Raw genomic sequence first — 14,786 nt, forward strand, 5'->3', positions numbered from 1 at the left:
CTTGTGGGGAAACAGATGGACAGGTGAACCACACACTGTCTGCATGACCTCTCCGGGGCCATGAGGATCGATGAGTCCGGATGCTGAGGGTAGCCACCCTAATGACACATCTGTATCCCTTGCCCAGTTTCCAGACCTGACCCAGTTTCCAAACCCAAAACCCTCTGAAAGAAGGAGAGCTCGTCCCTGGGAGGAAGGAGGCCGAGAGGGTCCAGCAGGACCCTATGGAAAGGATTCCTCCATCCCTTCCCCAAGGTGGCTCCTGGTCACTGAATGGACACTGGGGAGAGAGAATTCGCACTGTTTTGAGGACTAGGGACTTTAAGCAGCCTTAAACACCCATTAGCAACTGAGTTTCTGGGGGCAAGGCATTCAGGAGTGATTAGCGGGGTGTTTCTGGCTCCCTGTCCTTCCTGAGGTTGCAGTGAGGGCTCAGCACTCGAGGCTGGGCCAGAGGAGCGACTTGCTGGTGGTTGGCTCACAGGGCTGCTGAGCTGGTGCCGGCTGTGGGCAGGACAGAGCTCCTCCCTGCATGTCCCCTGCACAGAAGGCTGGCTTGACCCGTGACATCACTGCTGGCTTCCTCCAGACGCAACTCTAGGGGAAAGCACACCATGACCACCACCCTGGGGCACATGGTATTTGGGAATCTGCTGAGAAGTGGACAGCACTGGTTTATTCCTGAGCGGAATAAGTCAATCAAAGAATGACAATTATCATGGGATTTCACTCATATGTGGAATTTAAGAAAAAAAAAAAAACAGGATCATAGGGGAAGGGATGGAAAAATAAAAAAAGATGAAATCTGAGAGGAAGACAAACCAAAAAACTCTAGGAAAAACTCTAGGAACAAACTGCGGGTTGCTGGAGGGGAGGTGAGTGGAGAGATGGGGTAACTGGGTGATGGGCATCAAGGTGGGCACATGATGTGATGATCACTGGGTGTGATATGCAACTGATGAGTCATTGAACTCCTCCTCTGAAACTGACAACACATTATAGGTTAAATAATTGAATTAAAATAAAATAAATTTTAAAAATTGACATCAATGCCCAGACACTACTGATGGGGGCGGAGCACAGAATGGTGATGTCCAGGGGCCACCCCCTCTTCTGGCTCAGGAGACAACACTGCTCTGAGTGCCACTCCTCCTGCTCCTGTCCCTGCCTCCCCATGGGTCAGGAGTGGTGTTCTCTGCTAGGGTACCAGTTGCCAGTGGACAACAAGTTATGGCCAGCAGCTGCCCCTGCCCACTTGCCACTGGGATGTGGCCGCCCGTCTGGCTTCCCGTGCTTACGCAGCTGGTACTGCTGCGGTTCCTGGTGGCCCAGCCCATGAAGCCCATCAGGGTCTTTGTGGTTCCCCACAGTCACATGGATGTGGTCTGGATCCACACTGTGCAGGTAGGTGCCCATTCACCCTCCCCCAGAACCCCTGGAGCTCAGCTTCCTTTTCCCTGCCAGATCCCAGGGTGGGTTTGAAGTCTGGTGTTGGCTGACATCCTCAAGGGAGCCGCCTGAGTTATGACCTAACTCGCTGGAGACCAGGGAGGCTCACTTGGGCTGCTTGGCTCCAGTCTCTGGCCTCAGTTTCCCCATCCATGCTAAGGATAGTCAGGTGAAGATACATGGGCCTGACTCAGGCCATGGTCGCAGTCCATGACTGGGACACCTTGGGTGGGCTCTGTTCCCTTTCTGAGCCCCATGTCCCCCTTCTGTACGATGGTACAGGCCTCAGACCCTTTGCATGGGCTGCTCCCTCTGCCCAGAAGGCCTTCCTCCAATAAGCCTAGTCCCTCCCAACCCTGTGTGTGGTTCCAGAAAAGACACTTTCTGGTGGGGCCTTCCTGGCATCCCTATGTGACCCCTATTCCCTTCCCCTCCTCCTTTCCATGCACATTTGGTAGGGGGTTTGGTGTCGGTCCCTTGTCCCCACCAGAAAGCTAGCTTCACAGGCCAAGGGCTTCATACGTTATATTTCCTGGCATGGTTTCACCACCCTGATAGACAGAAGAGGTGCATCAGCTATTGCTGATTGAGTGAATGAATGCAGGAATGAATGAATTCAAATGAATATGCAGGAATGAATGATCAAATAAATGAATGAATGTTCAAATGAATGAATGAATGAACACAGGAATGAATGAATGCAGATATGAAGAAGTACTGGAATGAATGCATGCAAGAAGGAACGAATGCAGGAAAAGGAGCAGGAAGAGACCAAGATTTGCTCAAGATCCTGGGTCAGGTGACTGCATATTGTCACCCAGGCCACCTCCAGCTCTTTTGTGGGAACAGAAGGAAACCCAGAAGAGAACAAACACTCTCTGGGATTAGGGATACAATAACCATTCTGCGGATGTTACTGAGGGGCAGCTGGACTTCAGTGGGAGAGGGAAGCAGCAAGAGGATCTGATGCTGGAGGTGGGGGCAGAGGAGTCCATTCCTGGGATGCACTGGGCAGCCTCTCTGGGGACACTCTGCTGCCTGTGGAGATGGCTTAACTGTGGGGAAGCATGCTTGTCGCCCTCAGTTATAGAAGAGAAAACAGGCCCAGCGAGGGTTGGTGATTTGCCTAAGGGAACCCAGGAATGACCTCCCTTTTTGAGGCCTCCCTGGCCAGGGATCTTTGCATGTCATTAAGCAGCCACTCTGGGCAACACCATGTATCAGCCTGGAGACACATATGGGAAACACCCACGTCTGGTCCTGTGGAGCCTCCAGCCTGGGAGAGGCAGGTCAGCAGATGCCCACGACCATCCAGGGGGCTGGGGGCAGCTCCTCTCAGCTTCAGATCTCGTCAGCTCCCTTCATTTCAGCCCAGACGGGCCCCATGGGGTCCCTGGACCTCCTCCCTGTCACCCTGTGGCTTCACTGGCTGCCTCCCTACTGTACCCTTGGGCCAGCTATCATGCCCTTCATGGAAGCTGTCCCTGTCCCCTGGGCATGTCATATGTCATGGTCTGGAACATCAAGGCCAGCTACCATGCCCCCTCAGGGAAGGTGTCCCTGGCCCCTGGGCACATCCTGTGTCATGGTCTGGAACATCACCTCTCTCCCTAGAACAGCAGGATCTCATCAGAGGCGGGAGAGCCATGTCACTGTCTCAGGGCCAGCTGGTACTGTGTGTCCAGCACAGAGCAGTCCCTGTGTGTCTCTGTTGGGGTGGTATAGGAGGAAGAGAGGAAGAGCCCAGGACAGAAACCCACAGGGAGTAGTGGGGCCCAGGGACCCTGTGCCACTGGGATTTTAGTACTGGATCCTTGGGGTCAAGCCTCTGGGAGCCTCCATGGGTGCTGGTGTGATGGGGTGCCCCTCCACAGGAAAGCCCGTGGGCCTATGCGGCCAACGTCTACACCTCTGTGGTGCAGGAGCTCATACTCCAGAAGCATCGCCGCTTCATTGCTGTGGAGCAGGAATACTTCCGGCTGTGGTGGGACGGCATCGCCTCGGAGAGACAGAAACGCCAGGTACTGCGGTCTGCAAGGGTCTCTGGGAGGGATACCAAGGCAGGGAAGCCCCTTGTCCAAGGATGTGTGGTCTGATGCTCCCAGACCAGGTGCACTGGGCACTTCACATGACTTGTTTAGCTCAGGTTTGTGCTCAGCCCAGCACAAAAGACAGGTTTGGTTTTATCTGCCTTTGTAGCTGTTGGTGTGAAATGGCGCTCTAACAAGTCAGCCCTGCACTTGTCAGGTGTGGAATGGAGTCTCTTCAGAACCCCATCTCCCAATTCATCTACCATCTGCATGGGCCCGTGGCTCACAGCTGACCACCCTGCCTAGAGTGCTCCATTGTCTGCATCTAAAGTGGGCCGCAGAAGACATCATGGGGCACAGGTTCAGAGAGGCCCTGGGAAGCAGGTCTTCATGGGGGACAGCCTGGAACTTCAACCTCAGGCAGGGGTGCATTCTGTGAGCTGCAGGTCCTGCCTGTGCAAATGGGAGTGACCTCCCCTTCCTCAGATCTGCTGGGTTCTGATGAATGCGGGACATGGGCACCTTGGAGGACACTGTGGACCTGGTCCTCTCCCTGGCATTCTCCTTCCTTCATAACAGTCACTGAACATGAAGGACAGGGAGGTGAGAGACTGCCCAAGTGGCAAAGTGAGAAGGTAAAGAGAAGAGGTCACCAGATCCCACCTTAGGGGTGTCTTGAACCTGCACCTTGTGGAGTCATAAGGAGGAGCCTCGCATGCTATGGGCACTGGGCAACTGCCAGGCACTGGCCTCTACTTCTTACAGTCCACGTCACCATGCCCTCCCAACAGGGTGTATAGTGGGTAAAGTTACTCCATGCTGCACAGATGGTCCTGGTTCAGAGAGGGCAGGTGAATGGCCTGTGGTTGCACAGCTGATACAGGATAGGTGGGACACTGAGCCAGGCAGGTCTGAGTGAAGTGGGTCTCTTAGGGTGTCCAGGGGGTGGGCTGGCCTCTACATTGACACCCCAAACCCAACTGTCTCTCCTCATCCTGAGGGGGGATATGACCCACCAGAGTCCTGGGGAGACCACTCTTGGTATGGCTCCCTGGAAGCAGGGACATTTCTCTACTTGCTCCTATGAACCCCCAGTGCCTGGAAAGTGCCTGGGATGTGGTAGGTGCTCCTGTAAAACAGTATGCAACAGGAGCCCATTCAATCCTCCTGGAGTGAATAATCATGACCCTGAAAGTCCTGAAAGCAAATGGAACCTACAGTCTCCAAAGAGTGCACAGGACTCACCACCACTATCTCTCCCTACTGCCCCTGCCTCCATCCCTCCATTACTTCATTTATTTTAAAAATACTTATTAGCCAAAAAAGCAAGACCCATTGATATGCTGTGTGTGCAAGAGACTCATTTTAGACTGTGAGTCATCTCCAGATTGAAAGTGAGAGGGAGGGGCTGCCTGGGTGGCTCAGTGGGTTAAAGCCTCTGCCTTTGGCTCAGGTCTCCCAGGATCCTGGGATCGAGCCCCACATCGGGCTCTCTGCTCAGCAGGGAGCCTGCCTCTCCCTCACTCTCTGCCTGCCTCTCTGCCTACTTGTGATCTCTGTCTGTCAAATAAATAAAATCTTAAAAAAAAAAAAAGAAAGTGAGAGGGAAACCATCTATCATGGAAATATATCTATCATGGAAATCATGGAAAACCATCTATCATGCTAATGGACATCAAAAGAAAGCTGGGGTGGCAATCCTTATATCTGATAAATTAGATTTTAAACCAAAGACTGTAATGAGAGATGAGGAAAGACACTATATTATAATTAAAGTGTCTATCCAACAAGAAGATCTAACCATTGTAAATATTTATGCCCCTAACATAGGAGCCTCCAATTATAGAAACCAATTAAAATAAAATTAAAGAAACACATAGATAATAATAGTGTAATCATAGGCAACTTGAACACTCCCTCACTACAATGGACAGGTCATCTAAGATTAGCAAGGAAACAAGGTCCTTGAATGACCCACTGGATCAGATGAATTTCACAGATACATCCAGAGACTTCCATCCTACAGCAAGAGAATGCACATTCTTCTGAACTGAACCTGGAACAATTTCTAGAATAGATCACATATCGGGTCACAAATGAGGTCTCAACTGGTACCAAAAAAATGGAATCATTCCCTGTGAATTTTCAGATCACAATCCTTTGAAACCAGAAATCACTCACAGGAGGAAATTTAGAAAGAATACCCAACTTTTGTATCAACATGGACGGGACTGGAAGAGATTATGCTGAGTGAAGTAAGTCAAGAAGAGAGAATCAATTATCATAAGGATTCACTTATTTGTGGAGCATAAGGAATAACACGGAAGACATGGGGAGATGGAGAGGAGAAGGAAAGAACTCAAAAACATGGAGGGTAAAGAGCATCCTAGCAAAGAATGAATGGGTCAACCAAGAAATTAAAGAAGAATTTTAAAATATTTATGGAAACAAATGAAAATGAAAACACAACTGTTCAAAACCTTTGAGATGCAGAGTACCTCAGAGGCTCAGACATTAAGCATCTGCCTTTGACTCAGGTCATGATCCCAGGGTCCTGAGACAGAGCCCCACATCAGACTCCCTCCTCTGTGGGAAGCCTGCTTCTCCCTCTCCCAGTACCTCCATTTGTATATCCTCTCTCTTGCTCTCTCTCTCTCTCTTCCTCTCTCTCTCTCTCTCTGTCAAATAAATAAATAAAATATTTAGAAACAAAACCAAAAACTTTGAGATGCAACAAAGGCAGTCCTAAGAGGGGAGTATATAACACTACAGGCCTTTCTCAAGAAACAAGAAAGTTCTCAAATACAGAAGCTAGCCTTACACCTAAAGAAGCTGGAGAAAGAAAACCAAATAAAGCCTAAACCCAGCAGAAAAGAATTTATAAAGATTAGAGCAGAAATCAATGAACTAGAAGCCAAAAGAACAGTAGAACAGATCAAGGAAAATAGGAGCTGATTCTCTGAAAGAATTAAGATTGATAAATCCCTGGCCAGACACACCAAAAAGCAAAGAGGAAGGACCCAAATAAATAAAATCATGAACGAAAGAGGAGAGATCACAACCAACACCAAAGAAATACAATTCTAAGAACATATTATGAACAACTATATACCAACAAATTAGGCAATCAGGAAAAAATGGATGCATTTCTAGAAACATATGAACTACCAGACTGAAACAGGAAGAAATAGAAAACCCGAAGAGACCCATAACAGGCAAGGAAATTGAAGCAGCCATCAAAAATCTCCCAATAAACAAGAGTCCAGGGCTGAATGGCTTTCCAGGGGAATTCTACCAAATATTTAAAGAACAATTAATACCTGTTCTTCTAAAGGAGTTTCAAAAAATAGAAATGGAAGGAAAACTTTTGGACTCGTTCTGTGAGCCTAGTGGCATCACAATTCCAGACTTTAAGCTCTATTACAGAGGTGTAATCATCAAGACAGTATGGTACTAGTACAAAAACAGACACATAGATCAATGAAACAGAATAGAGAGCCCAGGGCGCCTGGGTGGCTCAGTGGGTTAAGACCCTGCCTTCAGCTCAGGCATGATCTCAGGGTCCTGGAATCGAGTCCCACATCAGGCTCTCTGCTTGAAAGGGAGCCTGCTTCCACCTCTCTCTCTCTCTGCCTACTTGTGATCTCTCTCTCTGCTAAATAAATAAGCAAAATCTTAAAAAAAAAAAAAGAAAAAAGACAGGCTATTCAGTTAATGGTGTTAGGAAAATTGGACAACCAGATACCGAAGAATGAAACTGGACCATCCCCATACACCATACACAAAAATAGACTCAAAATGGATGAAAGCCTTAAATGTGAGACAGAAATCTATCAAAAGTGGAGTACACAGGAACCAACTTCTGTAACCTCCGCTGCAGCAACTTCTTGTTAGACACGTCTCCAAAGGCAAGGAAAGCAAAAATGAACAAAGGCAAATATGAACTATTGGGACTCCGTCAAACTGAGGGTTTTAGAGGGAGTGGTTGGGGGGGATGCATGAGTTTGGTGGTGGGTATTAAGGAGGGCATGTATTGCATGGAGCAGTGGGTGTTTTGCATAAACAATGTATTTTGGAACAATGCTTCAAAAACTAATAATGTATTTTATGGTGACTAACATAACACAATAAAAACACAGACAAAAAAAATTTTTTTTGAGACAAAAAGCTTTTGCACAGCAAGGGAAACAGTCAACAAAACCAAAAAGCAACTGACAGAATGGGAGAAGATACCTGCAAATGACATATCACATAAAGGCTAGTATCCAAAATGATAAAGAACTTATCATACTCAACACCCAAAGAACAAATAATCCATTCAAGAAATAGGCAGAAGACATGAACAGACATTTCTCCAAGAAGACATACAAATGGCCAACAGACACATGAAAACATGTGCATCACTCAGCATTAGGAAAATACAAATCAAAGCCACAATGAGATAACATCTCACACCAGACAGAATGGCTAAACTTAACAAGACAGGAAACAACAGATGTTCGTGAGGATGCAGACAAAGGGGAACCCTCCTACACTGTTGGTGGTAATGCAAGCTGGTGCAGTCACTCTGGGAAACAGCATGGAGGTTCCTCAAAAATTTGAAAATAGAACTACCCTATGACACAGCAATTGCACTGCTGGGTATTTACCCTAAAGATACAAATGTAGTAATCCAAAGGGTCACGTGCACCCAGTGTTTATAACAGCAATGTCCACAATAGCCAAACTAGGGAAAGAGCCCAGATATCCAGCAACAGATGAATGGATAAGTAAGTGTGGTATATATACACAATGGAATACTACTCAGCCATCAAAAAAAGAAATCTTGCCATTTGCAATGATGTGGGTAGAACTAGAAGGTATTATGCTATATGAAATCAATCAGTCAGATAAAGGCAATTATCATATGACTCACTCATATGTGGAATTTAAGACAAAACAGAGGAGCATGGGTAAGAGAGGAAAATATAAAACAAGAAAGAAGCAGAGAGGGAGACAAACCATAAGACTCTTAATCAAAGGAAACAAACTGAAGGTTGTTAGAGGGGAGGGGGTGGGGGATGAGGCAGCAGGATGATGGGCATTAAGGAGGGCATGTGATATAATGAGCACTGGATCTTATATAAGATTAATGACTCATTAAAAAAACAGCTTCTATTTTCATTGATGGGTTCTACTGTATCTCTGGTTTCTATCTCATTGATCTCAGCTCTAATCTCAATTATTTCCCTTCTTGTGCATGGGGTTGGCTTAATTTGCTGTTGGTTCTCCAGTTCTTTAAGGTGTAAAGAGAGCTGGTGTATCCTGGATTTTTCAATTTTTTGAGGGAGGCTTGGATAGCTATGTATTTCCCCCTTAGGGCCGCCTTTGCTATATCCCATAGTTTTGGACAGAAGTGTCTTCATTCTCATTGGTTTCCATGAATTGTTTAAGTTCTTCTTTGATTTCCTGGTTGATCCAAACATTCTTAAGAAAGGTGGTCTTTAGCTTCCAGGTGTTTGAATTCCTTCAAAATTTTTCTTGAGGTTGAGTTCCAGTTTCAAAGCACTGTGGTCTGAGAATATGCAGGGAATAATGTGAATCTTTTGGTATTGGTTGAGTCCTGATTTGGGACCCAGTATGTGATTGATAAGCCATTGGTCAAACTAATCAAAAAGAAAAGAGAGAGGACCCAAATTAATAAAATTATGAATGAAAAGGGAGAGATCACAACTAACACCAATAAATGGAAACAATTATCAGAAACTATTATCAACAGTTATATGCCAATAAATTATGCAACCTAGATGAAACGGATGCAATCCTGGAAACCTATAAACTTCCAAAACTGAATAAGGAAGAAATTGACAGCCTGAATAGACCGATATCTAGTAACAAGATTGAAGCAGTGGTCAAAAACCTCCCAAAAAACAAGAGCCCAGGACCTGACGGATTCCCTGGGGAATTCTACCAAACTTTCAAAGAAGAAATAACACCTATTCTCCTGAAGCTGTTTCAAAAAATTGAAGCAGAAGGAAAACTTCCAGACTCTTTCCTATGAAGCCAGCATTAGTCTGATCCCCAAACCAGGCGGAGACCCTACCAAAAAGGAGAATTTCAGACCAATATCACTGATGAATATGGATGCTAAGATTCTCAACAAGATCCTAGCAAACAGGATCCAACAGCACATTAAAAAGATTATCCACCATGACCAGGTAGGATTCATTCCTGGGCTACAAGGATGGTTCAACATTTGCAAATCAATCAATGTGATAGAACAAATTAATAAGAGAAGAGAGAAGAACCACATGGTCCTCTCAATTGATGCAGAAAAAGCATTTGACAAAATCCAGCATCCGTTCCCGATTAAAACGATTCAAAGTATAGGGATAGAGGGAACATTCCTGAACTTCATCAAATCCATCTATGAAAAGCCCACAGCAAATATCATCCTCAATGTGAAAAAGCTTGCAGCCTTCCCGTTGAGATCAGGAACACGACAAGGATGCCCACTCTCACCACTCTTGTTCAACATAGTATTATAAGTCCTAGCAACAGCAATCAGACAACAAAGAGAAATAAAAGGTATCCAAATTGGCAATGAAGAAGTCAAACTCTCTCTTCGCAGATGACATGATTCTTTATATGGAAAACCCAAAAGACTCCACCCCCAAACTACTAGAACTCATACGGCAATTCAGTAACGTGGCAGGATACAAAGTCAATGTACAGAAATCAGTGGCTTTCTTATACACTAACAATGAAAATACAGAGAGGGAAATTAGAGAATTGATTCCATTTACTATAGCACCAAGAACCATAAGATACCTGGGAATAAACCTAACCAAAGAGGTGAAGGATCTGTACTCAAGGAACTACAGAACACTCATGAAAGAAATTGAAGAAGACACAAAAAGATGGAAGACCATTCCATGCTCTTGGATCGGAAGAATAAACATTGTTAAAATGTCTATACTGCCTAGAGCCATCTATACTTTTAATGCCATTCCAATCAAAATTCCACCGGTATTCTTCAAAGAGCTGGAGCAAATAATCCAAAAATTTGTATGGAACCAGAAGAGACCCTGAATCGCTAAGGAAATGTTGAAAAACAAAAATAAAACTGGGGACATCACGTTACCTGATTTCAAGCTTTACTACATAGCTGTGATCACCAAGACAGCATGGTACTGGCATAAAAACAGACATATAGACCAGTGGAACAGAGTAGAGAGCCCAGATATGGACCCTCAACTCTATGGTCAGTTAATCTTCGACAAAACAGGAAAAAATATACAGTGGAAAAAAGACAGTCTCTTCAATAAATGGTGCTGGGAAAACTGGGCAGCTATATGTAGAAGAATGAAACTCGACCATTCTTTCACACAAAGTACACAAAGATAAACTCAAAATGGATAAAAGACCTCAACGTGAGACAGGAATCCATCAGAATCCTAGAGGAGAACATAGGCAGTAATCTCTTCGATATCAGCCACAGCAACTTCTTTCAAGATATGTCTCCAAAGGCAAAGGAAACAAAAGCCAAAATAAACTTTTGGGACTTCATCAAAATCAAAAGCTTCTGCACAGCAAAGGAAACAGTCAACAAAACAAAGAGGCAACCCACAGAATGGGAGAAGATATTTGCAAATGACAGTACAGACAAAAGATTGATATCCAGGATCTATAAAGAACTCCTCAAACTCAACACACACAAAACAGATAATCATATCAAAAAATGGGCAGAAGATATGAACAGACACTTCTCCAATGAAGACATACAAATGGCCATCAGACACATGAAAAGATGCTCATCATCACTAGCCATCAGGGAGATTCAAATTAAAACCACATTGAGATATCATCTTACACCAGTTAGAATGGCCAAAATTAGCAAGACAGGAAACAACATGTGTTGGAGGGGATGTGGAGAAAGGGGAACCCTCTTACACTGTTGGTGGGAATGCAAGTTGGTGCAGCCTCTTTGGAGAACAGTGTGGAGATTCCTCAAGAAATTAAAAGTAGGGGCACCTGGGTCGCTCAGTGGGTTAAGCCTCTGCCTTCGGCTCGGGTCATGATCTCAGGGTCCTGGGATCGAGTTCCTCATCGGGCTCTCTGCTTGGCAGGGAACCTGCTTTCTCACCTCTCTCTCTCTGCCTGCCTATCTACCTACTTGTGATCTCTCTCTGTCAAATAAATAAAATCTTAAAAAAAAAAGAAATTAAAAGTAGAACTTCCTTATGACCCTGCAATTGCACTACTGGGTATTTACTCCAAAGATACAGATGTAGTGAAAAGAAGGGCCATCTGTACCCCAATGTTTATAGCAGCAATGGCCATGGTCGCCAAACTGTGGAAAGAACCAAGATGCCCTTCAACGGACGAATGGATAAGGAAGATGTGGTCCATATACACTATGGAGTATTATGCCTCCATCAGAAAGGATGAATACCCAACTTTTGTAGCAACATGGACGGGACTGGAAGAGATTATGCTGAGTGAAATAAGTCAAGCAGAGAGAGTCAATTATCATATGGTTTCACTTATTTGTGGAGCATAACAAATAGCATGGAGGACATGGGGAGTTAGGGGAAGGGAGTTGGGGGAAATTGGAAGGGGAGGTGAACAATGAGAGACTATGGACTCTGAAAAACAATCTGAAGGGTTTGAAGAGGTGGGGGGGTGGGAGGTTGGGGGAACCAGGTGGTGGGTATTAGAGAGGGCACGGATTGCATGGAACACTGGGTGTGGTACAAAAACAATGAATACTGTTATGCTGAAAATAAATTTAAAAAATGATAAAAACAAACAAACAAGCAAACAAACAAACAAACAAAAACCTCCCCAAAAACAAGATCCCAGGACCTGATGGATTCCCTGGGGAATACTACCAAACTTTCAAAGAGAAATAATACCTATTCTCCTGAAGCTGTTTCAAAAAAAAAACTGAAGCAGAAGGAAAACTTCCAGACTCTTTTTATGAAGCCAGCATTACCCTGATTCCCAAACCAGGCAAAGGTCCCACCAAAAAGGAGAATTTCAGACCAATATCCCTGATGAATATGGATGCTTAGATTTTCAACAAGATCCTAGCTATAGGATTCAACAGTACATTGAGATTATGCTGAGTGAAATAAGTCAAGCAGAGAGAGTCAATTATCATATGGTTTCACTCATTTGTGGAGCATAACAAATAGCATGGAGGACATAGGGAGATGGAGAGGAGAAGGGAGGTGAGGGAAATTGGAAGGGGAGGTGAACCGTGAGAGACTATGGACTCTGAAAAACAATCTGAGGATTTTAAAGGGGCGGGGAGGTGGGAGGTTGGGGGAACCAGGTGGTGGGTATTGGAGAGGGCACGGATTGCATGGAGCACTGGGTATGGTACAAAAACAATGAATACTGTTATGCTGAAAAGAAATAAAAAATTAAAAAATAAAACAGTACATTGAAAAGATTATCCACCATGACCAGATGGGATTTATCCCTGGGATGCAAGCATGGTTCAACATTTGCAAATCAATCAATGTGATAGAACAAATCAATAAGAGAAAAGAGAAGAACCACTTGGTCCTCTCAATTGATGCAGAAAAAGCATTTGACAAGATACAGGATCTGTTCCTGATTAAAACGCTTCAGAGTTAGGGATAGAGAGAACATTCCTCAACTTCGTGAAAGCTATCTATGAAAATCCCACAGCGAATATCACCCTCAATGGGGAAATGCTGACAGCCTTCCTGTTGAGATCAGGAACATGACAAGGATGTCCATTCTCGCCACTGTTGTTCAACATAGTATTAGAAGTCCTACCAACAGCAATCAGACAACAAAGAGAAATAAAACGTATTCAAATTGGCAATGAAGAAGTCAAAATCTCTCTTCGCAGATGACATGATACTTTATATGGAAAACCCAAAAGACTCCACCCCCAAGCCACTAGAACTCATACAGCAATTCAGTAATGGGGCAGGATACAAAATCAATGCACAGAAATCAGTTGCTTTCTTATACACTAACAATGAAAATATAGAAAGGGAAATTAGAGAATCGATTGCATTTACTGTAGCACCAAGATCCATAAGATACCTGGGAATAAACCTAACCAAAGAGGTAAAGAGGAACTACAGAACACTCATGAAAGAAATTGAAGAAGACACAAAAAGATGGAAGACCATTCCATGCTCATGGATCAGAAGAATAAACATTGTTAAAATGTCTATACTGCCTAGAACAATCTATACTTTCCATGCTGTTCCGATCAAAATTACACCGGTATTTTTCAAAGTGCTAGAACAAACAGTCCTGAAATTTGTATGGAACCAGAAGAGTGCCCGAATTGCTAAGGAAATGTTGAAAAAGAAAAACAAAACTGGGGCCATCACATTGCCTGATTTCAAGCTTTACTACAAAGCTGTGATCACCAAGACAGCATGGTACTGGCACAAAAACAGACACATAGACCAGTGGAACAGAGTAGAGAGCCCAGATATGGACCCGCAACTCTAACGTCAAATAATCTTTGATAAAGCAGGGGGGGGGAAGCCCATGGGAAAAAGACAGTCTCTTTAATGAATAGTGCTGGGAAAATTGGACAGCTATGTGTAGAAGATTGAAACTCAACCATTCTCTTACACCATACACAAAGATAAACTCATAATGGCTAAAAGACCTCAATGTGAGGCAGGAATCTATCAAAATCCTAGAGGAGAAGATAGGCAATATCCTCTTTGACACTGGCCACAGCAACATCTTTCAAGACATGTCTCCAAAGGCAAAGGAAACAAAAGCGAAAATGAACTTTTGGGACTTCATCAAGATCAAAAGCTTCTGCACAGCAGAGGAAACAGTCAACAAAACAAAGAGGCAACCCCCAGAATGGGAGAAGATATTTGCAAATGACAGTACAGACAATGGGTGATATCCAAGATCTATAAGGAGCTAGTCAAACTTAACACACACAAAACAGATAATCATGTCAAAAAATGGGCAGAAGACATGAGCAGACAATTCTCCAAAGAAGACATACAAATGTCTAAGAGACACATGAAAAAATGTTCATCATCACTAGCCATCAGGGAGATTCAAATCAAAACCACACTGAGATACCACCATACACCAGTTAGAATGGCCAAAATTAACAAGACAGTAAACAACATGTGTTGGAGAGGATGTGGAGAAAGGGAAACCCTCTTACACTGTTGGTGGGAATGCAAGTTGGTGCCGCCACCTTGGAAAACAGTGTGGAGATTCCTTAAGAAATTAAAAATAGAGCTTCCCTATGACCCTGCAATTGCACTACTGGGTATTTACCCCAGAGATACAGAT

The 14,786-nt window shown here is 44.4% G+C and overlaps 1 protein-coding gene across 1 annotated transcript in view; it reads left to right on the plus strand.

The window, feature by feature from the left end:
* Window positions 1-1,266: 1,266 nt before the first annotated feature.
* The window catches only part of LOC125094148 (epididymis-specific alpha-mannosidase-like), a 49,733-nt gene continuing 36,213 nt past the window's right edge, over window positions 1,267-14,786 (plus strand). The window contains exons 1-2 of the mRNA XM_047719851.1: window positions 1,267-1,404; window positions 3,324-3,470. Coding sequence (XP_047575807.1) covers window positions 1,267-1,404; window positions 3,324-3,470 — 285 coding nt within the window. The remainder of the gene's footprint in view (window positions 1,405-3,323; window positions 3,471-14,786) is intronic.

The sequence above is a fragment of the Lutra lutra genome, chromosome 2, assembly GCF_902655055.1.
Source record: "Lutra lutra chromosome 2, mLutLut1.2, whole genome shotgun sequence".
Lineage (NCBI taxonomy): Eukaryota > Metazoa > Chordata > Mammalia > Carnivora > Mustelidae > Lutra > Lutra lutra.